This window comes from Cyprinodon variegatus, unplaced genomic scaffold, assembly GCF_000732505.1.
Source record: "Cyprinodon variegatus isolate N-32 unplaced genomic scaffold, C_variegatus-1.0 Scaffold139, whole genome shotgun sequence".
Classification (NCBI taxonomy): domain Eukaryota; kingdom Metazoa; phylum Chordata; class Actinopteri; order Cyprinodontiformes; family Cyprinodontidae; genus Cyprinodon; species Cyprinodon variegatus.
The window spans coordinates 1,067,721-1,091,579 of NW_015150592.1; the positions used below are offsets into that span (position 1 = coordinate 1,067,721).

Here is a 23,859-nt window from a genome sequence, read left to right on the forward strand (position 1 = left end):
GAGGTTTCCTTCTCCACTGTCGCTACAAGTATGCTTAGTCTGAGCGATTGCATTCGAGTCAATGAGTCAATGCAATCAGCTGGATTTCCTCAGATAGAAAACCTTGAATCAATTTGACTGTATGACCTGGTGAACTGTAAAGTGCCTTGAGATGACGTGTTGTTAACTGGCACTATAGAAATAAACTAAATTAAATTGAATTGAACAGACCATATAAACACTTTCTTATTTCTATCAAGCAGCACAAAAAACAGTTGAATTGAATGGCTTCATAAAGCTGTGTTCATATGAACACACATTTTAGTTTATAGCTTGTAAATGTGTTTGTGTGTTACCTCTTCTCTTCTCAGAGAAAATGCAGTAAAACATCACAGTAGCTTTGCTGAGACTGCATGTGAGAGAAAGCCAATTGGACATGCAGTGCCTGCTCTGATCTGCTTTGCAGAGTTTCCAGCCTTAGGTTCGGAACTTAGAACATTACTCAGGACCTTGAAGTTAACCGCACCTGACATTCCCCCAGGTAAGTGCATGCTTCTGCATTACAGTTGCATAGTGTGTGCTTTAAGATGCCAAACTTGACATGAAGATAAAAAGCTTTGCCCCTCCTTACACATTATATATATGGACTAACATTAAAATATCTGATTTATTCTTGAATATAAAGTATTTTTACTTTATGGAAATGCTCATATTTTGTCATGATACAACCTCAAACGTTAATCTAATGCCTTTGGGTTTTAATCTATGTGGAAGACCAAAACAAAGCACGTCTTTGTGAGTAAGAAGGAAAATTGTGCACTGTTCTAAAATGTTCATGATTATCCTTAATTTGTATGCCCCCCTTTAATGTTATAACCCTAAATAAAACCCAGCTTCACAGGTTATATTTAAAAGTCACCTAATAGGTAAACCCTCTCAGGCTGGAATAAGTATGGACAACTATATATACCTTCATTAACATAGCCGTTCATCGAAACAGAAAGGTCGAACCAGGTTGATGTTGAAAATAGACCAAGTCAAAAGTCTAATTCTGTAGACCAGGGGTAACCATTTAAAAATCAGCGGGATCCGATTAGAAAAAAAATCAACAACCAGTAATAGGCACAGACTGCGCCATATCTGTGCGCCATAAACATGTTTGTCACATTGGTGAGCTTGAATGGAAGTCAAACCAGCCAAGTCCCAGTCGCTATTGCTGAAGAAGAACACACTGGAAGATTGAGAACATTTTATTTTAAGATTGGAGTGGCTCAGATACGATGACTGTGGGATTAGCCTGTGAAGAGCTTGGGAAAGGTATTGACAGCAGACTCGGGGACTCCGCACCTGTACTTTCAAGATCTAGTTAGCTGGTTAAAAACAACAGACCATTCTGGCCTCCCTGGTAAGTCAAGAATGCATCTACCTGCATGGTAATTTGCAAAGGATACTCTAGCTACTATTGGTGTATGAGGTCCCTCTATTCACCATGGAGATCTTGGAGAGAAAGGCAAGCGGCTACAGTTTGGGTAGTGCATGACTTCCTGCTCAACCCTTTCAAACTTCTTCACATGGGGGAAAGCAGAAATCCCCAACTGCCAAACGTGTCCAGCGCAAGGAACTCTAGAGCAGCGGTCCCCAACCACCGGGGCCCAGACCGGTACCGGTCCATTGGTCATTTGGTGCCGGGCCGCACAGAAAAAAGTATATATATATAATTTATCGACGATCAGAGTCTGAGTGATGTTTTGTTTTGAAAAATATAAAAAATTGCCGCATTTTCTCCCAATTACATCAGTTGGTGCATCTGTGCCTCTTGACACAGGTTAATTCAGTTCAAGACTCATCCTACCTATAACATCCTATCTTTGTGAAGCGGGATTTTCTGAAGTTACAGCGACCAAAACAAAGCTACGGAGCAGACTGCACATCAGGAGCACACTTCGTCTGTCATTTTCTCCGATTACGCCTAGATGGGACCGGCTTGTTGTTTTATTTTTATGCAGTCGTATCATTTTACTTGATCGTATCCGCACCCCCCCCTGACATACAGTGGTCCGTGGTGCAAAAAAGGTTGGGGACCGCTGCTCTAGAGGACATCTTCAGTTCCTGCGCTACAGCTCTCGACCAAGGTCACTATACTCTGCATTACAATGGTTAAAATCCATTACAGATACCATTAGCAAGAACATGAGTAACAGCAGCTGAGAGAGCCACATCACCAGAACAATTCTTTTTGTTAGACCTAAACGACCTGAAGACCCCAGGTTTCTTCGTTGTTTAGGCGTTCATGAAGATGTACGCATAAACAAACAGGGATCCAAAATCAACCACATGGCACAAAGCACTGTCCACGGAGAACAGCAAGAGATCCCATTTATATTTTCCACTTGTTGGGCTTGGGAATGAATCAAAACGTGGAACAAATTTACTTTGGTCAGAAAGGATAGAATTCATTTTTTCGCTTATGCGTTTATGCTATGTCAGGCAGAAAACAATTACATTACCCTGACCACAATTTCCTTAGCATGAAATAAGACCGGGGGAAATTTATCTGCAGGGAAAGATGAGCTTGTCAAAGTAGGTGTGAACATGGATGGAGTGAACCACAGATTAATGGAGACCCTGGTAAAGGGTCTAAAAATGTAGCAAAATTATTATAGATTGGAGTAGCTGTTCATGTCCCAGCAGGACAGATGTACAGTCAAAATCACTGGAGTTATTTAGTTCATATAATATAGAAACAAGCAAGGTTTGCTGCCTTAATCCAACTTACAATCTGTGGTGATACTTAAGCTTCATTTACAGGTGCTGTCCACCCAAATAAAGTTCAGAAATGTCATTTTTTAAAGATGCATGAAGCTTCTTTATATAGCCATGTCACAAAAAACAACACTAGCGTTGGAAAACATTATATGAAGCATTGACTCAACAGGACTGAATAGATGTAGTGTTGTTCTGAAAATAGCAAATTTTCTAATCACTTCACAGACATGCAATATTTGGTGTTGGTGTAACACATACCATTATAACACCCTAAGACTTTAGTTTCTATTTTTATAAATTGTTAAGATCTTAAAACTAATTATATGAAATGTAAAAAAAGAATGCTGTTAAATGGCAAATAGATACCTCATTAAACATTTACAAGGAAAAAAAATATGCCCTCATCACAGTTTCTAAAAATACTTAAAAGGAAAAATTATTTATTAATGTATTTCGCTTCTGTATTTCTTTAGCTTTTCTACATAAGTATAGCATTTTTGCCTCATTGCTTGCTCAGTGTGAGTTATTTTCTGTAAGTTAATGACCTGATACTCACAGCTGGATTTCTTTAGACAGTTGGTATCATAAACTGAAATTGTCACAATGCATTATCATTGCAAACTCAGATGTAGTTGAATATACAGACTGTATTAAATTGATAAGTTAAACATAATTGAGTATTGATATAGATTAAAGTACCTCTTAAGAAGGCAATCTATAGTACCTCATAAGGCACTATACAGTAGATTACCTCCTTAAAAATCCTTAACAGAACAGAGCAGACCATCATGACAGTCAGAACAGAGAGTTGGCTTTCTGCAGGTTAGAGTGATCTGAAGTTAGGCTCTACCTGCGGCTTGATGTGTGTTCCGCAGACCAGAGAAACAGTCCTATTTCTATGTAAAAGTGATGGCGACACCCACCATATTTCTTGGTATCGAGATTTAATTGAAAAATAAAAGGGACATACTGCTACCATCAATAAAACCAAGGAAAGATGATGGCAAGCCATTGATGATAGATTAAATGCATACATTTGTCATCATTCACAGATCAATAGACATATCAGGGTGGATGCTGCTGTAATGCAGACATTGCACTAGGCTGTTGTGGTGAAGAGAGAGCTAAGCGAAACGGCTCAAAAGCTCCCAATTTACAGGTAGGTCTACGTTCCTAACCTCTTCTACGGTCATGAAATCTGGATCATGACCGAAAGAACGAGATCCCAGATACAAGCAGCAGAAATGAGGTTTCTCCACAGGGTGGTTAGGCATTCCCTTAGAGATAAGGTGCAGAGCTTGGTCATTTCAGAGAGGCTCAGAGTAGAGCCGCTTCTCCTCCACATCAAGAGGCGTCAGCTGAGGTGGCTTGCAGATCTTTATCAGATACTCCCTGGACGCATCCTTTCATAAGGTGTTCCAGGCACGTCCCACCAGGAGAAGGCCCAGGAGACGACCCAGAACACGTTTGGGGGACTATGTATATTTTGTGGACTGGGAGCTTCTCAGGCTTCCCCCAGCAGAGCTGGAGGAGGTGTCTGTGGAGAAGGAAGTCTGTCTCAGCTGAGACTGCTACCCCCTGGTTCTGACCTGGTTCTCAATGAAGTGATACAGGATGATTATGAGTACAAATTAAAACAGACCAACCATTTCTGACAGAAATTACTATATGTTTTTATATATTTTGTATATATGATATATAAGTTTAATAACTGTATAGGAAAATATATTAATTGTGCATAATCTGTTGAATGAATTGTATTTGTGATATGTAGTTTATAACTTGTTGCCATTTTTTGACAGCACCCTGTTTACCTTGTTTTTTGTGCCTTACTGTGCCCCTGTGTTGCTGGATTCAACAAAGAAGATAAATACTTTGAACTTAGGCTCATTCCGAATACCTAAAATTATAGCCTCTACTTCCTGCTCCTAGCTCCTATCTCTTCATCTTTCGCAGGGTTAGCACAAAGGATTGTGGGCAACTGTATGATTCCTTGTGGGGGCAGAGATATCAGGAAGTCTCTGTGATAACTGCAATGGAAAAAAATGCATACTGCTCCCTGGTCCCCCATCCTTCCTAACTACCAGCACTATTTGGATAGCATTATGGTAACCTTGGAAGAATTTCCATTGTGGCTTTAGTGTCTTTCCCAATTTAAGGTATTCAGATTGACTGTGAGTCACCTCTAAACAAAGATCAGGCTAAATTCATGGGGTTTATTGCCATAGTAACCAAGTCAGACACAGAGCAAGTCAGTTTATGTAATTCAAATGACAATAAAACAATGCTGTGAGGGTAGTGTAGGGAATCTATCCCCATGTAAACAAGGTAGACAATTTGAAAACCAACAAACAGGGAAAGGCATGACTAACATTTAGTTCACCAGTCTTTGAAGACTTTTAAGTCTAATACCAATAATGCTTTATGAGTTCCTCATAAAAATGTCTTATCAGCCCTATTAGCTTCTATCAGGTCAGTCACTAAAGCCAAATTCTAAGCAAGACATTGTCATGAAGTATTGAAATAAAGATCTAAATGCAGGGAGGATTGTTCAGTATGCAACAAATAATGATGGAAAATTGCATAGACAAACAAGGAGAAATCAAAAAAGCAGAATCTTTGAAGACTTAAATTAATCTAGATGATTCTTAAATAAAGAGCAGGTGTGTGGATCTGTAATCACAGCCAGCTGGGATAAGAGGCGGAGCCAAAAGCAGACTATAAAGAGCAAGAGCTAAAGATGTAAAGCTCTTCAAAAAGACACAGCTGTGATTAAGCCCAATAAGTAATAAATAAATAAATAAATAGTGTTGTGCAAGTTGGTGAAATGTAGAAGTTGGAGCAGTCTGTCCCAGCATGAATGAACCCTTGTTTTGCTGGAACATTTAGTTTGGACAACAAGCTTGAAGGGCTGCAGCTGAAGCTCAGGCTTCTACAGAGTCAGCACTTTACCAAACTCTGAGACATTCTAATGACAAATACAAAGATAAAAATCAAATTAAAGTCTAACAGATCTTTTTGACACAAAAGGCAGCTTCAAATGTCAGGGGTTGTAATCACAGCTAGACCGATGGCTGATTAAGATACAGGTCTGACTGTTGTAGCAAACTGAGCACAGATTACATTTATAGATGTTCATTAAAAAAAAAAAAATAAATAAGCTTTGAACTTACCAAGATTAAGGCTTGAAAAAAATATTTTCTGTTGAAAGTAATCTTGCCCCAGAAACAAAGATTTAAGGCTGTTATAAGTTTAATGACTAACAAATTTAGCAGGATAAATGGACAAGTATAATTTGCCATCGTTGCTGCAATGTGTAAAAAGCAAACCTTAATGTCTCATGTAAGTAAAGTGACTTGCAGGAAATTTAAGAACACATAAAATGTAGTACCTTCAATTTTGAATAACACTGATTCTAGGACTACAGAAGTTGAATTCTAACAAAAAACATAGAAGTATGAATAAACACAAGTCTATAGTGAGCCCAAAGAGCCTTACCCTATTGGGACACACACAGGCGGATGCACACACATGCATATATGCAAAGATGAACAATGGTGCACATGGTGCAAAATGATGACAAATGCCTGTTGAGGGATTTTCACCGCTAAGCCCCCAGGAGGTGAAATCCCTTCGACAGATGGGAAGCTGTTTTTCCATAACAGCACACTGCTCCCTGTTTACAAGAACCTTCAGGGTGGAAGCTCACTGATTACTGACAAGCAGGCAACAGCACAGTTCATCCCTCCAAAATTCCAGGACAATGAGGAAAAGAGCAAACAGTAGACTAAGACATAAGCTTTAAATTAAAATAAGATTTTAAAGTTTTAGTCTGTGTTTATCGTGAATCATGTATCCGCATGTGTCTACATGTAAGGGCTATTACATTTGAGCAAATAAAAACATTCATGTTAATCACAAATAAAAAAAAATATCCACCTTGGCCCCAATTTATCAAGTTCCCAAATAATAGACACCTAATTGTTAATGCTAACAAAAAAATGCATTTGTAATCATTGGTTTGCAGGTGATTTAGGATTGCGGGTGCAACTGATAATACGTGTTAACTGATAATAAGGATTGTAGACTGTCTATAAATAGTTTGAAAGAAAATTTGGATTTATTTTGTGTGTCCCAGAGGCAGCCGGAATTTGCAACAGCACTGCACACAGATGGCAGTATGATCACTGAGTGATCATGAACTCATAGGAGGAAAGAAACAGCGATACACTGGGTGAAAAAAGAAAAAAAAATCAGGACCTATTGCCTATAAGAAACATGTTGGAATGCCCTTTTGCATTTGAATCTTAACAGCCACTCCACCCCTTTTTTATCATTCCAAAAGCAATGATTTAAGAAATATCTGTTGCATCATCTTAGCTTACTTTTGACAATTAAAATATGTTGAAATGCTAATGGAGCTTTCTTCTTTCCATCATCTGTTATTGCAAATTATATTTTTGCCACAACAGCCAAAAAAGGACATTTTTACGTAAAGTTTGCAACTGACTTTTTAGACCTGTAAAGCGGATGCAAAAAGATTTGATAAATTGCATTAAAGATGGTGAATATTTCATTTAAATTTCCTTATCCCAGTTTTTGTTGGGTTTTTTTGCATGTTCTGATGTTAAGTGAATGTCCTACATACAAAAGTGCGCATATACAATACTGATCATATTGTTTAAATGACATTAAAATTTCTGTCTTTTAATCATTTCATTTTTTTTTCTCAGTTCACTGTTACCTAACATGTCACATGTTTTATTTCTTGTAGCAGATTTTTCTCTAATATTAGATTCTGTATAAGATAAAGCACTGGTGGTTGGACATGCAACAAAGGTCTTAGTATTTCTAACAGAAGAATTAATGAGCTGCATCATGTGCCACAATTGGTCCTTACCATAAAAAAAATATTTTGTGGATAACATAGACATGCAGGATTAACCAAAATGAATTTTACAAATGCAGGGACTTATATATAAACAAACACTACTTTATATTATTTTTCCATTAGGAAGATGATTGGTGTTTGCGGTCCATGGGAGCACCCACTTAATCTTCTGATGTAGGAACAATACATGCCTTAATTCTCTATAGATTTTCAGTAACAGTGGAAAATCTCCCTCGAATTTGAATCAATCGCTTTTAAAGAAATCTGATAGTGGGTGCTTCAAAAACTGTATAAAATTAGCTAGACTGACGAGGGACCAGAGTGACCAGACGTTCCAAATAAGCACAAACTGCAATCCCATATATCAGAATACTATTTTTGAGAAAAAACAGCATTAGGGTTGGTTGATTAATCAATTTTCTTGATTATAATTTTTTGTATATGAAGATTTTAATTTCTGGTAATCTGTTTTTGACAATCAGTCCTCTTCTTGGAACTACTAAGACTTAGACTTTTTTTGTCATATACAAAGAGTCTATACAAAAACGAAATTTTATTTAGTACAACTTTCCAGACAGTAAAATAAAATTTCCATTGTGGGGTTCCCCAACTCAGCGATACCAGTTCATCACATTGTGTTCATAACTGGAAAACAAGCTCCCCGTCTGTTACCACTACCTACAAACATTCAGTGTGTTTTATTTTCATTGCTTATTGTAAATCTTGATTATTTTACAAGCATGGCTCACAGCTTGAATTTTGCCCATTAGATTAAGGTCACCTCCCGAGGGGAATGGTTGAACTCTAGGGTAGCTTTTGGCAGCAATATATGTGATTTCTCTATTTTTTTTTTTTTATGAATATTAAATAAGACAAAAAAATCAATTAATTGGATTCAGAGATTAGATTGTAAAGCTATATCGTTAAACCCTCATAAGCATTTATAAATTAATTTATATATATATATATATATATTGTATTTGTTATTATTTAGAGTAAAAATAAATTGAACGATAAATTGGGAAAAACTGCATACAGGATCCTTTTGTGGCAGTTTGCAAGGTTCATACATAACTCTTGTTGAAAATTTGATGAATGATTCACGGGCCTAAAGTCAAGAATTGCACAATATGGAATATGTTATAAAGCTGATTAGAGACACTCAAATACAATGGGCAGCCATTTTTTCTTGTATGCTGAGCATTAATTGGCTGATTTATTAGTGCGTTCAGCAGTCATGTCATGAGATCAGGCAAGCCACATGCTTCACTGATCCCTCCATTTGCTATCCATTGTTAATATATATTTTGTTAATAAGTGCTTCTTGTCATTTCAATTTCAGGCTTGTAATGTGTAACATTTGTTCTCGCTGTGTAATCAGTATCATGTAAATGAAGAATCAGTAAGATTAATGTTTAAATAATCATCTTGGCATTGGTCTTTAAAATCTGTATCAGTATCTCTGATGTGTACATGGCAGTCATGAGGTGACTTGTGCTAAATAAGAAATAATTTGTCCAGTTTTTGTAACTCGTCATTTCAATTTTAATGAAAGGATTTTATAGAAGAATTTCTGGCTGCATCTATTGTTTTGCAAATGAAACAACTAAGTTGTACTTTGTTTTATTTCTAAAACATTTTTGTCAGATTTACAGAGTAATCAACTCCACCTACAGTAATATAATACTGGAACAGAATTCCTAGGTGAATGGTACTTTAGAGAATTAGTTAATGGCTATTGCATAAAGTTCTGACTAATGTTGATTAACACAGCACTATTGCAATAATAAATTTGCAACACATTGAGCAGCCCTACTATAATCCATACATTTTTAATAGCTTTTATGAAGTGAATATGAGAAACTTAACTGTTTGTTTTAATTAAGCTGCATGTGGGGTAGTCTAATTTATTTGCTTTGTGCAATGCTCAATTAAACTGGCACCAAAAAAATCCCACAGCCAGATATTGTTCCCACCATGATTGAGAATTAATACAGTATCTCCTTGACTGTTAATAACAAACTTATCAGATTTTGATCAACTGATGTCAACTCTCTTCATCTTCCAATGTGACAAAGTTCTGCTACCATGTTGTAATGTATTAAAAGTGTTTGGTGTTTCTTGGGTTGCAAATGGATATCCTAATCCATTTCACTCCATCTCAAGTGACAGTTTTAATTAGATGGTTCAAACTTGGAAAAAAATTTGCTGCTCAAACAGAACAAAGACCACAAACACACGTCAGAAAATGTTTTAGAGTTGTCTGTCTAATAATTAAGTTGAAACTTTTGTATGACACTTTCCATGCAAGGATTTTGATCTATCAAGCACAAACTTGGGGGTTGAAATGGTGGCACAAGAATGGGTTCTATCTGCCTGGGGGTCTTTTTGCGTGGAGTTTGCATGTTGCATGTACATGTTCATAGGTTAATTGCCATCCCTAAATGTCCTTACTGTAGGTGTGAGTATGTGTGCATGATTGTATGTTTCTATGGATGGATGGATGAATGCAGAGTAAAGGGAAAAACAGTGACACAGATGGTGAGGTAAAGAATAGAAGCAAGGCTTTCTCAGACATTAAGTTTCACCGTCTATAAAACATTAATCATACATGAAAGTCATCACAGGGATCCGATGTTGCAGTGTAATTTGTGCTTGCACTGGTGAACCATAACTATACATGAGTACTTGTGAAATACATAAGCAGCTTAAATCATAGTGTGTGCAGTATTTGCATATCACATTTCACTCCTTGAAGATCAACAGTGTCGTAGCCAAATGTAACAAGATGTTAGGCGTTGACACTGGTTGCTGTGAACATTTTAATACTGTTGTAGACCCCTGCAATTTTGCTGGGGGATGATAAAAATGGGAGAACTAGGAGGGAATGTTTTTGGGGTGTAACAAAGATTTTCTGACACATGTGCTCTAGGATCTATTGAGCTAAGTCCATATCAGATATACTGACCTGCTAGACCGATATCATCCCTGTTCATCTGTTCAGATGATAAATAAAAGGAAGTCAGTGCGTGCATCCAATACCGAAAAAAACGGGTGCACCATTCTAAAGAAAATAAATTAAATATGGATTACCAGCTTGGTACATATATTTAAGCTTTAAAATATGTACCGTATCAAAACAATTATAGGTGTATATGAATGATATATTTATACATATATATAGTTGCATATTCATGCAAGTTAGGATCTAAGATTGTCCATTTATGTTTTAATTAGTGTGGTGGCCAAGTGGTTAGGGCATTGTGCTTGGCATCCCAAGGTTCTGGGTTCAAGCCCCACTCACACGAACTGCCACTCTGGCTCCATGAGCAAGACCTTTGACCCCACACTGCCGCACAATGGCAGCCCACTGCTCCCCAAGGGGATGGGTTAAAAACAGAGAGTTAATTTCTCCAGTGTGAGATCAATAATGTTCAATTATTATTATTATGAAGGATTTTAATGCGATAAAAAATGTTATGAAATTTATCAGCAAGATGACTCAGGGTAAATCTCTTATCAGGACTGCTTTAGGCATTTTGCTTGCTAAAGAAAAATCGCAGTAGGGTGCACAACTCAAATAAAATTGATGCAGAGAGAGGTTTCATTTTTATGATGTGTTTACAACATGCATCACAAAGTGTGATCCGATTGCCTCACGCAGCATGAGTCAACGATGGCATTCTCATTTGCAACCACCACCATGAAATATGCAGATTACATATGAATGACACACTGTTCTGATTGCTCGTTAGGCCTGCTGCTGATTTGCATGCAGATGAAACAAAATAAGGGCAGAAATTAAATAAATTAACCTTTAGCCATGCAGAAAGTAACACAGTGTACAGATAATGTAACATGTCTAACCACACATGCCTAAATATCCAGAGACGTAAATGCAGTGTGTCCAAGAAAAAAAATGTGGTTTCTGAATGACATCAGTGTCTTTTTCTGCAGCAATAGTTTGGCAGCCCTGTTTAAAGGAAAGTATATTTTAAAACCCTATTTGACATTTTGATCGACTGAAAATTATACAGGCAAGACATTCCGGGAATAAGCTGTTTGCAGTTTAGCTGTTTGGTAAGTAGGACAACATTTGGGTCCCTCAGCCTCTTGGGGCTTTGCTGGCCAGTTATTCTGAGTTTCTGTAATCTGTCCAATTATTTGGCCTGTCTGTCACACTGTGGCATGGAGGTGCAACATTACCTGCCTACAATGAAACAATACTCTTAACGAGTTTTTAAAACTTTTAGTGGGATGCAAAATATTGAGCTCATTAATGTCCAACCTCAAGATAGTAAAGATTTTGCGGGAACTTAGAGATAGAGGGTTAGTGCTGATTAAATAATGTGAATAAAGTTATTAAAATGCAAAGCATTCTGAGCAGTAAAGCATGGCTAAATTTTTGCAATAAATGTAATTTAATCCAAGTGTATACAAATACATTTGTGCATAACAGCACAGTTAAAGCATCAAAAGCCTTGTGGCAAGCCATTTATTATATTGTCTGGTCTGTTTTTATTTGATAGTAGTTTTATCCTCTTTCAGAGCCTCTGCAGATACAGCTAGATTAGATCATGACCAAAAACTCTAAGAAAAAGATTTTTTTTTTTTGAGCCAAAACAGTTTAAACTATTTTATACACTTCAGTAGAATTTATATGTCCTTTTAACACTTTCGGAACAGAAGAAAACACAACTTGCACTACATAAATATGTGTGAACACATACAGTACAGTATAACAGACAGCTGGGAACGTCTCTTTTTGCATTCCCTGTGCACGAAGGCGGCTAATATTAAAGCTGAGAATCAGGAATCACCCAGCAGCTACATCCACAGAGAAATGAGGCAATTTAAAAGCACTAGCCACCAAATGTGATATTCATAATTTGGGTCCTAGCGGCAGCAGCCCAGTCATAACTGAGCGCGTGCGGTTCACAGGCCGACAGAAGGGGAAAGGAAGCTAAGGAAGGACCAAAGCTTTGCAGGACAAGAATGCCTGAAAGATTGTTTATGCTCAGAGTGTACAATCCCCCAAAGTACTTTTGCTCCATTTGCAAAAATTAAATTGCACCATGTAGATTATTCCATACTTATTTAGGGGTCACAGTTTTAAGAAAGGAGTCTTCTCCTATAGCCTATAAATCATTAAAGAACAAAACAGATTAAATTTGTTTGTTTTCTGTAAGAAAAAAATACATTAAATCTTTTTTCCTTTCTAACATTAATCGGTGGAAATGTGTTTTAAAGCCCATTGATTTAAACAATATTGCTGCCAAACACAAAGGAAATTTTAATTTCCTATATGGAACATTTCTTTCTCCTTTAGAGACATGTTAAAGAAAATAGCAGTAGACATTATCAAGTTTAAAAAAAGAGCCAATATTTCTGTTGCTAATTGTACAGTTTATAAGAGCAGATTATTTTATAATGTTTGATTGTTGTAGTTTTAAAAAGCCAAAGTATTTGAGTTACTGTGCATGGTTTTGGTTTACACCAGTGGAAGTTCTCACACTAATGTTTTCTTTCTGCTCTTGGATCAAATCAAATCACAAAAATAAATTTTTTGTGATTGACTGCACTTGCATAAAAGTAACATGAAAGACAGCATGTTCAGGTTACAACTGGTAAGTTTATTTTTTTTATCTGGTGCTCATACTCTCCTAAGCCTGCCCTTGTTAACTGCCCCGCCAGAAGAAACAACCACTGTTTTTCACTTCAATAAGAGTAACAGCAGACCTGGCCTTGCCAGGCATCCTTCATTTTGCTGCTTGAAATATAAGAGCTCTAGCCCTTCTTCAGCCTTGTTTGTCACTTTGTCAGTTAATTTAAACTTTTATATAGATGCTTTGATAACGGTTCTTATTTATCAGTGGCTGGACAGGAATAAGGGAAAAAAAGAGAAGGGGGAAGACAATGGTTAAACAGGAAAAGTCAGAACACTATACCAAGGACTGATGTGTTCAGGACTGTAGCCTAAGCATGTTTCCCCAAATCCAACTTACGTTATAAATGGCTGTCTGACTAAATATGAACAGATCTAGGGCCAATAGATCATAGATATCAATAGATATCAGTAGACATTTTCTTTACTTGAAAATCATGTTTCCTTGTTTTCACTAATTTTGACGAAGGTTTTAGAGAAATTCTTAACCATAAATATACTGTATCATGGGGGGAAAAAAACGAATGCTAGAGATTTGAGTTTGAAGAAATTTAATATAAATTAAATATTCTTGCATTAAATAGAATAAATGTCCTTACTGATAATTTGGTGCTCAATATACTTATTTCCCATAGAAGGTTGTAATTTTAAATTTTTTTAAATTTTTGAACTCGTATATAAAATGTAAAAAAAAAAAAAAAAAAAAAAGAATCTACATTTACACTTTGCCTAGCCCACTGACTTGTAAATAAACAGTTTTGAATATAAAAAAAAATATCTGGACTGCAAAAGCAGAGGTTAAAAACTGACCAGTGTCACCTACAATATATCGAATAAAGAGGTTATTACCAGACCTGCATTGACCTAATTCAGTTATCTGAGCTGAGTTTCATGATGCAGAGTTGTTTATTTTATTATTTTTTTTTTTCTGTATTTGTTTAACTTATCAGTTCTGGGTTAAATATTGTTAGCAAGGTCTTGCCATATGCGGAATATATTTTTACAAATTGTTTATTTCAGTCTTTAGAGTCTTCCCTAATTATTTAATTATTTCAGGTTTAACCTTTGTTTTTTCTTGTGTTCAGTCTCAGTGCAGTTTGGTTTTGAAACGTATTTTAGTTTTGGTCTTTATCTCCTGAGATTGTAGGTTATTTTGTCTTTTGGTTCCCATCTGTGTTCTCTTTGTTAAATAGTCATCTTCCCACTGTCAAACCAGTAGGTTTCCCTTTATGTTGTTTTCTAATATTCTTAATCACAACACTCAACAAAGTTGCTGTGTGTTGTTTCTCCTGCTGCAACACCCATAATGACATGTTTTATTGAGTCAGGATAATACCCGAAAAATATTCAACCATACCATCCTAAAATGTGATTTTCCTTTTCCCTTAGTTTCTATTAAGTGTTTTGAGAGTAGTTTAGTAAAGCAAGCTTTCACTTCTTTTTCCCAAATTCAACCTATCCTTCCATGTTAAGTAAATTCTTATTCTTTTAATTGGTTGGTTGTTGTTTTTCTTTTTTATGTCTTTAATCTAGTTATCACCTGCTATTTTGACACTTTTTTGCTCACTTCTGGTGCATTTCCAATTTCTAATAATTAGATGTCTGTTGTCACCTTTTGCTCCACTCTGCTATATATTTTTTTATCAATATTTATGATGCAGTCCTGTAGCAGCTAGTAGTGGAAGTTAACTAAGTTTTTCACCTGAATGCTATCTACTTATGAGTCAGGCCCATCCCTGCAGAAAACAGACAAAAAAATGAACTAAGATCCTAGATACTGTGTATTTTTATCCTTTTCAAATCAGAAATATTTTGCCAAATGGACATAACATATGTGAAACTGTATGTAACAGGAACAATATCTAGAATCCAACTACTCTTCTGCAGAACACAATGTTTATATATGCCCAGATTTTTTTAGCATGATTATTTAAGGCTGGTACAAAGTATTACTTACTCAAAATAGACCAATAATAAATTATTTAACATTTTTTAAATAGAAATCTGAAAAAAATATATTTGTTTTTAGCTTCCCTGTTTCAACACTTTGTAATTAGATCTTAATTTCTGTTTTGAGGTACCTCTATGGCATGTTCCATGTTCCGGCTAAGTTTGACCAGCTTCTATGTCACTGCTCAAGAATATCATCCTCACAGAATATTGCTGCCACTGTCGTGTTTCTTAGGTAGGATGTGGAAAGAGTAAAATGTTATTTTTTGGTCTAATCTGACCAAAAACATCTAAGTGCATAAGCTTCTTGTGTCCCCTACAGCTTATGTACTTGGTTGTTTCCTAAACTTGCTGCTTTTGCAAAAAGACCAGATTTTGTGCAATGCACAACTAGCAGTTAGATCTATACCAATTATGCAACGGTGGACTCTAATTAGATGAGTCCTGAAGAGGGTTATCAGGGTTCTGAATATATGCTTACCACCTCATTCAGATCTTTATTTTTTTAACCTTAAAAACAACCTAATTTCCGTCCAATACAAAGTTCTGTGCTCTGCTTTGAATAAAATCTCCATAAAACACAATGACCTTTGTGTTTGAAAGATAACAAAATGTGAAAGTCGAGGGGATCTGACAAACGGCATTCCATCTGCTCCTGATCTCCAAGTTATAAAAAATATCTTTTTTTTAAATGCCGCCTATAAGTAACACATGAGAAATTATGGTTGGGTTTCATTGTAGATCATGACCGTCTTTTTTATTGCATTGAGGGGTTGAAATCAAGTTGCCTTTGCACCATTTTGAAGAAAGGCTGCAGGGCTTCTCCACAATTGGTGTTAAAATGTATTTGTTTGTTGAACTCCCACATCCACCAGCTGCTAATGCACATCTTTTGAAGAATGCACATGCATGCAGCAAAGGAGATGGCACACATTCTGCTTTCTAAGGCGAGTACAAAAAGAAAAAAGGAGCACAAAGGATGCAGAGGGAGTCACAACTAGTGCGGGGGGAAAACAGGCTCGCTGCCAGGTGGCATGTGCCATGTTACAGTTAGTGTGCATTTCTGCGAGAGCCAGACAACATATCAACAAGAAGTGTAGGAGTTAGCAGCAGCACAGACACATGCGGAGCTCCAAGGGAATGCTGGGATTTCCACCTCAGGCTACAGGGTTACTGCCTATCGTATACTCGCATGCCTCCACTTCTTGTACAATTACTGTCACTTTCCTGAACACATGGCTCAGCTTTTACAAACTGAGTTTTACACTTGGCAGCTCTAAAGCTGTACATAGAAGAGGTGTAAAGGCTCCAGCCCAGTCATCAGATTGGTTAATTGGTTACAGATCCTGATTCAGAAAAATGGCAAAAACGTACTGACTGAGACTCACGAGGTGGTGCTTGTAACAGCTGATGAAGCAAAAAAAATGGGTTTAGGGAGGGGAGAAGGACTGAGATATAATGTGCAAAAAAATGAGAATGATGGAATAATGAGTAGAATGAGGTGGAAATAAAGAAGACGGATTATGGCAATTCCTTTTAGCTCAAACAGAGATGCTGAGAATCCTAGTGAGACTTAATAATGCAACTGGATCACATTAGATGTATTTCCATGTTCATCTTTTTTAGTTTTCACCTGGATCCACCGCACAGAGCTTGAGGCAGCCTTGATTTGCATTCTTCAAATTGCAGCATTGCAGGGGATGATGAGCGGTGATGGGCATGATAATTAACATTTACAGCTTTAATAATGCTAAGCTCTTTAAATAACATGAAAAATATCTGACTAGTTAAGAATAATAACGCTTAAATCTTGATAATAATCACGGCAATACCCGAGCCTACATGTGTAAATCTGACCTTTAACATTTTGTATAATCCATATAAAATAAATATGGAGAAGCCTTTCCCTTTCAGCGAAAGTCAAAATAAATAATATGCAATTACACTTAAGATTCAATTTGCAAATTTCTATTTTTTTGTCTGCTTTAAAGTTTTGTTGTAAAATATTAATTCATGCACATTGTCTGACCTTAATCAAGTTCTGACATTAAAATGACAATTGAAAGGTTTCTGAATCTCATCAAAAAATGTCTTCTTGATTTCTAAGAGAGAAGCTAATCCTCTTCAGCTCTAGGTTTTTCAAGATTTCATGATAAAGTTGTAAATGTGTTGGAGCCCTTTGTTGCTTCTAGTTTAGCCGAATAAGTCTAAGAAAAAAAAATTTATTAAATGCTGCCCTGATCTACGGGTCTTATTGTTTGCAGGACTAACTGCCAGTATAGAAAGCAGTGAGTCCAACAGAATAGTCCTGTCCAACACATCAGATAATATGGAGCTTAAGGTATTCCATTAGTTGGTCAGCGTGGGACAAGATCTGAACTTATGCCCATTGGTCACATGTGATATCTATTGATGGGTTTATCTTATGATGTTTTTGTTTAACACAGTAGAGTTGATGTATTATTTTAAGTTATATAAAGGCCATGTTTTGCACAAACTGAGATTGTATGAGTTGGAACAATGTAGGGTTGAGTGCCACTGCTTTTCCTTTTATCTCTATACCTAGGTCTTCTTCCCAAGCTAATCTAAAATCCAAAGTAGATGGCGTCACTTAACACTGACACGGACACTGATACATCAAGTTAATTGGATGATGTGCCGTATTTACGGCACAGGTGGGACGTGTTTACTAAAATGTAAACCATTGTTGGGTGTTTATGGAAGTCATTGTGCAATGATTTTTGTAGAATTTGCAAGACAAACCTGTGCACTAAAGGCTTGCAGCACAAGGTTAGTATCATCCTACATGTCCTTTCCCAAAAAACCCTGCTGGCATGTCACTGGTCCGACTTGCTGGTTTTAACTGGATGGATGTATTAGCGGGAGTCTTTCAAACTCAGATCTTGTGAAAATCCAGCTTCCAGCACAAGGTTATGGTGGTTTATTCCTTTGCACAAATTATTAACCTGTAGGTTTTTCTAAAAAATGATTTAGGTGATACTTTTTCTAAAAGCTGTGCAGATCAAGGAAATGTCTTATTGAAAAACCAATCCTTCAATGTACTATACAGTATTAATGCCTACAATTTAGGCAAAAACTCAGTTGTTAAGTGATAGAGCAATTTTATGGTTCTTAATTGGGGCTTGTAAGGGACCCGGAATGCCAACCAAAGTCTTTTTTCTGTATCTGATACTGAATCTTGTAGTTGTGTAATACTATGGGGTTTTTGAAAGGCCTGAAGCTTCCTGTTATTAATGGTGATAAAAGCAATTTGGATGGAGGGGGAGGGAAGGGAACTTTTTATTTTCATCTCCACCCAGGCAGGACAGCATTGTTGTAACCAATAAGCTGCAATTCTAACATTACAAGTTAATATCAGACCAGGAAGGCCCCTCCCTCCATAAGGTTTTAGACGATGTAGTTCTGATTTTCGTATCCTTGCTCCAAATAAATTTTACTAATAATTTTGTCAATGTCCTGGAAAAAGCTTTTATTGTATAGGGGGATGTATTGAAAGAGAATTATACATTTTGGAGGAATAATTATTATTTAAACTACAATAATCGGTCAAGAGAATTGCAGTACTGCATTAGTTCTGGAGGTCCTGTGGTAACCGTTGCAATAATTTCATAAAATGTTCAGTATACAAGTTGGTAAATACTTTCCTAACATTAGAGCCTACTCTTCCATGCTTTTTTTATCTGAACAACATTCATTCAATTATATTCTATATTTCGTTGAATTCTTAAAATAGGTGTTAGCTGTGTTGCTCTCTTAAGACTTTTCTGATTTCATCTTGTTGTCTTACAGGTTTTATTTAAGTGTTTTCTTCCTTTTTGTAAACATCTGGAAGTTAGCAATTATTTTGCTTAGCAAGAGATATTGAACTCACATTTCTAAAAATTTCCTGTGTTGAAAAACACTTAATTTATTGCTCCCTTGGCGCCGCACAATGGCAGCCATCTGTCTTCTAAGGGGATGGGTTAAATGCAGAGGTAAATTATATATTATTATTATTATTTACAAAGGGGAAAAGGCTAGCTACTTTTGCTTAGCTTACATTGGCTTAGACTGTTATCTGCCTGATATAGTAAATGTGATTTATGATTTAAAACAGGGGTCTTCATCGTTTTTCATGGCTGAAAGACATCTTCTGCCTCCATTTATCTGTTGTTGTTTTTTACAGTGTGTTGAATTCATGTTAATGTGTATTTGAAGACATTTCATTTAGTGGTAAAAACTGCAGAGGCAATATAAAAAAAAAAAGTCTAATCAACCCCCTGTGAGGATCCCCTAGGGTTCGCGGACCCCCTGTTGAAGACCTCCAATTTAAAAACAACCAAAAGAAGCAAACTGTAAAAGTGCAAATACATCACTTTTTTCTTTACATGTGCTTCGATAAATTATAATGTTATTGAATAAGATTGTGTTGTTGTTTTTTTTGGTTGTTTTTTTTCTCATAACAAAAGTTTATTAATCTGAAACAAATTATGATCAGCTTATTGAAGCAGCAAGAGGTGAGTCTAAAGAAAGAAAGAAAACATCAGTATGAAAACCTGTATACTCTTTTGTACCAAATATATAGCAATTAGAGATTATTATGGAACATATACAGAGTAAAATAGCTCATAGGCACCAAATATTACAAACTATGTGACACAGCACAAGTTTATTATGCATTTTCTTTCAGATGACAACTTACTTTATAGCTTTGTGTAAAACAATTCGAGATCCATTATCCATGTAAAATAAAGGAAAAGAGTTAACAAAGAAAATGTAACATTGAGGAAGCCAGATTGATAATCTCAGAGTACTCTGATCAAATCTGTTCGGGGAAAGGCAGGAAGCTCAGCAGAATCTTCTTGATTGGGCGAAGCAACAGCTAGTGCCCACCTACCAAAGTTAAATTGGAGCCAATCTCAGTAGCAAATGAAATAGCAGCAGACACCATGAGAAACCACAGAAACTTGTGCTTATCAAAGAGGAAATCCTAGCTTCTGACAAAACAGATGAGAGCAGTAGCAATGTGTCCTGCAGCTTTATGTCCTGCATTGAACTATAATGCATCAACATGATTGACTGATATGTTTTAGGTCGGTCTGAAATTGTTGAAAAGGGAACGGGTCAAGATGTACTGTCATGTATTCACCACAAAAGTATAGTTTACAAGAAGGGTTCAAATTAACACACTACCATTAAAAACTTTTTTATATAAAAATTACTTGTTTGTTTTTATTTGCTGTTATACTGAACAGAGGCAGAACTGTGTGAACCAGCTTACATACCATTAAAATGAGATCCTCACTGTGGTGATTCTCCAATGAAGTGAGAATGCAACAACTTTGTTGCCATGGTAAACGCAATAGAACACATGCCTGATTAGTGAGCTTATATTGTGTCCCCACCACCGCAACAGAAGTAAAAAGCATTACTTCCAGTCAGCAGTGACTTACTATCTTGTCATAACGGGATCAGTGCTTTATGTGGAAATGATAAAGCTTCATCGCATCTCCTGGATTTCATGTCCCACTGCTTTTATATTTATGCAATGCTCTGTGGGACGTTTTCACTTCTCTCATCTCTCTGTCATATTGTTCATCATCCACAAGAGCTGTCAAGTTGCATTTTGTAGGAAAAAAAATGTAGAGAATCCCCTTTCTGACATTTATTTTGCACCGCACCAGTAGCACCTTTTTTTTTCTATCACCCTACTAATCTTGCTTATGTGTCCTATTTCTGACCCTTGCTCTTTAGAAATTCAATTCAATAACAATAAATCAAGGTGGATTACCGGAAACAATAGAAATGTGGCTGAGTGAAACAGATGTGGCTCGGAGCACAGCGTGATGTTGGTGAGTGTGGGTTTGTGGCTCTGGCTGAGGCAATTCATATGACCTTGATGGAGGCAAAGAACATTCTGCAGCATGGATAATTCTGAAGCACACACACAGCAATCAAAAATCCTGCTTAGCTTAATGTTTAGAAAAGCACAATCTGATCAGATTAAAAAAAGCATGCATATTTTGATTAGCAGCAGTAAACATTAAATCTATTTCACTATGCAGGATGGTGTGGATCTACATTATTGTATTAATTTTTGAATGCATGATTTAGAGCAACTAGATTTTATGTAAGGATGGGGATCTAACAACATAATATTAAAGGATTCTCTTAGTTTTCCTTGAGTGCTTCTTTTCTAAGCATTTTTTGTAGTTAATTGGTTTGTCTATATTGCTTCCTGCAGTAAATAAGCTGACCCTGTGATGTTTGGCATTTTACTTTGGGTAAAAATGAGCGCATAATGATGACAGAAAGTGCATTTAAACTCATTGCATGTTTAGTAGTTCTGACTAGGTTCTGAGGGAACACATTAACAACTAATGTATTTCTGTCTGAGCTTTCATTCCTGTTAGGCACTTACAGTTTCTCTGGAAAATGTCTTTCTCCTAATGAGGTATAAGTCACTGCAGTCTGTACAATACAGATTATTAAACGCCAGTGTTGCGCCAATGCCATTTTTTGGCCCCAATACAGATACCCGATACCTGGCTTTGCAGTATTGGCCAATACCATACCGATACCATCTGTTAGAAATGAATGTGTGTGTGTGTATATATAAAGAACTGCATACTACTCAGATGTAAAATAATTGCCATCATGGCTTGTCAAGCTTCTGCCTACCTTTGTGAAGCAGGAAAAAGACTAATACAAAGTGAATCCATTAGAACTTTTTATTGCCTACCTGGAATGGGTGACAATAGTTGAATAAACTTTTGGCTCTCAAAATGGTATTTGTGCCCTTTTTTTTGGAACTCGCCGATACCGATACCACCATTTTAGTACAGTATCAGGGTCTGATACTGTTATCGGTACAACACTATTTTTGCAGAAGTCTGCTCGCAATGTTATCTATTTCTTTGATCACCTGCAAAACTATTGGCTAAACAGCTGCATGAGAGATGAATTGGACTTCAAATAATTTCTAGTCCAGTGTTGTGCTCTCAGAGAAAGGAGGGCTTAAGAAAACTGTTCTTTATACCAAATCAATAAGAGGAGCAGTCTTATTGACTTTTTATTCCTTTTTTTTCTAAATTTATAATTCACTTGTAAATACTTTGTGTTAGATTTCACAATTAGTATTGTGCATTATTTAAGTTTCCATAAAGACGTTTGAGAAAATTAGGTTTTGTGATTAAAAGGTAGAAAAAAAACAATTTTATTGCAAACCTACAACTTTATTATATTCTGCACATAACCAGCTTTTTTATGTGCTCAAAATGTATACCTTCACATAATAGTTTAAAGGATGCCTTAACTGAATGTTTTAGATATCATCAAGCTGTATAACGAAGAAAAAAAAAATTAGAAGCAGGCTTTTTGGGTCAGGAAACCCATTTTTTGTATTATGAGTCTTGCACTGCATTGATGTTATGTCACCTGCTGTGCTCAGTTTAGGGGGATTTACTCTGAAAAATCAGGTATGCGTGCGCATCAGTATAGAACAAACATTTCCCTTAAATAAGACACAAAAAGCACTTACTCTGCTTTCCTGGCCAATCCAACGGAGCGACACAGAGTGCTTGGAGTCTGTGGAACCAGAGACTTGCAGCAGGCGCTCCTCTTGTCCTCCTCGGTGGACTCGGAGCCGGCTTTCACTTTGGGCGACTGCGGCGAGGTGGGGACGAGCTGCAGCTGCTGAGGGTGGTGGGAAGACGGCGCAGGAGGAGTTGGATGCTGCTGCTGCTGAGGTTGGGCTGCAGGATGGAGGATTTGCTGTTGCTGAGCAGCAGGCTGCTGCTGAGGCGGCGGCAGCTGCTGGCCGAGGTGAGACGCAGTCTTGGTGGCGCTCACCGGGTGCTGATGGAGGTGGGCCGGCGCTTGGGGACTGACGCTCCGGTGCGTCGGGTGGTGATGGTGGTGTTGATGGTGCTGATGATGCTGAGAGGGCTGCTGGACGTAGAGATGGGGGTCCCGCAGCTGTCGGTTCTCCCCGATCAGATCCTCCACCTTTCGCTCGAGCTCGTCGATGCGTTGGCGCTGCGTCTGGATCAGGCTCTGCTGGTTCTGGACGATGGTGGTGAGTTCCTTCAGGTACAGAACGGCTTTCATTGGATTATCCAGCAGGCTCTCCATCACTAAGAGTAGGCTGGCTGTGTTTTTTTCCTGCGGCTTACTCTTCAGCTGGTTCTGTAGCAGTGTGATCGTTGGGCCTCTGGACTGTGTGCAGTCTGTTCTGGGTGCTGGAACGACAGTCTCACGCCCCTCAGCTCCTGTGATGGGGTAGTCTCTCTCTCTCTCTCTCTCTCTCTCTCTCTCTCTCTCTCTCTCTCTCTCTCTCTCTCTGCGTGTGTGCGCCTAATGAGGATGCCAGAAATGGTGCTGATGCAAGTGCAGGATGAGCATCAGCAGAGTGCGGAGGCGGAGCTGTAGTGAAACAGTGATGTCAACACGCAGCGCCCACAGTGGGCCGCAAAATTGATTTCTGCATCTCTGTTCAAAACATTTATTTTTTAAAACACTTGCTTTTGATCATGAATTTAAACATTTTTGTAGCATTCTTTTTCCTTTTTTACGGTAATTTTCTATTTGGCATTACAGCTATTTAATG

At 37.2% G+C, this 23,859-nt stretch overlaps 1 protein-coding gene across 3 annotated transcripts in view; it reads right to left on the reverse strand.

Moving 5' to 3' along the window:
* The window catches only part of iqsec3 (IQ motif and Sec7 domain 3), a 134,605-nt gene extending 111,047 nt beyond the window's left edge, over positions 1–23,558 (reverse strand). For 2 of the 3 annotated variants that reach the window (XM_015376677.1, XM_015376678.1), the window contains exon 1: positions 22,792–23,558. In XM_015376677.1, coding sequence (XP_015232163.1) covers positions 22,792–23,384 — 593 coding nt within the window. In that variant the 5' untranslated portion in view covers positions 23,385–23,558. The remainder of the gene's footprint in view (positions 1–22,791) is intronic. The other variant, XM_015376679.1, reaches the window with a different exon arrangement.
* Positions 23,559–23,859: the final 301 nt, after the last annotated feature.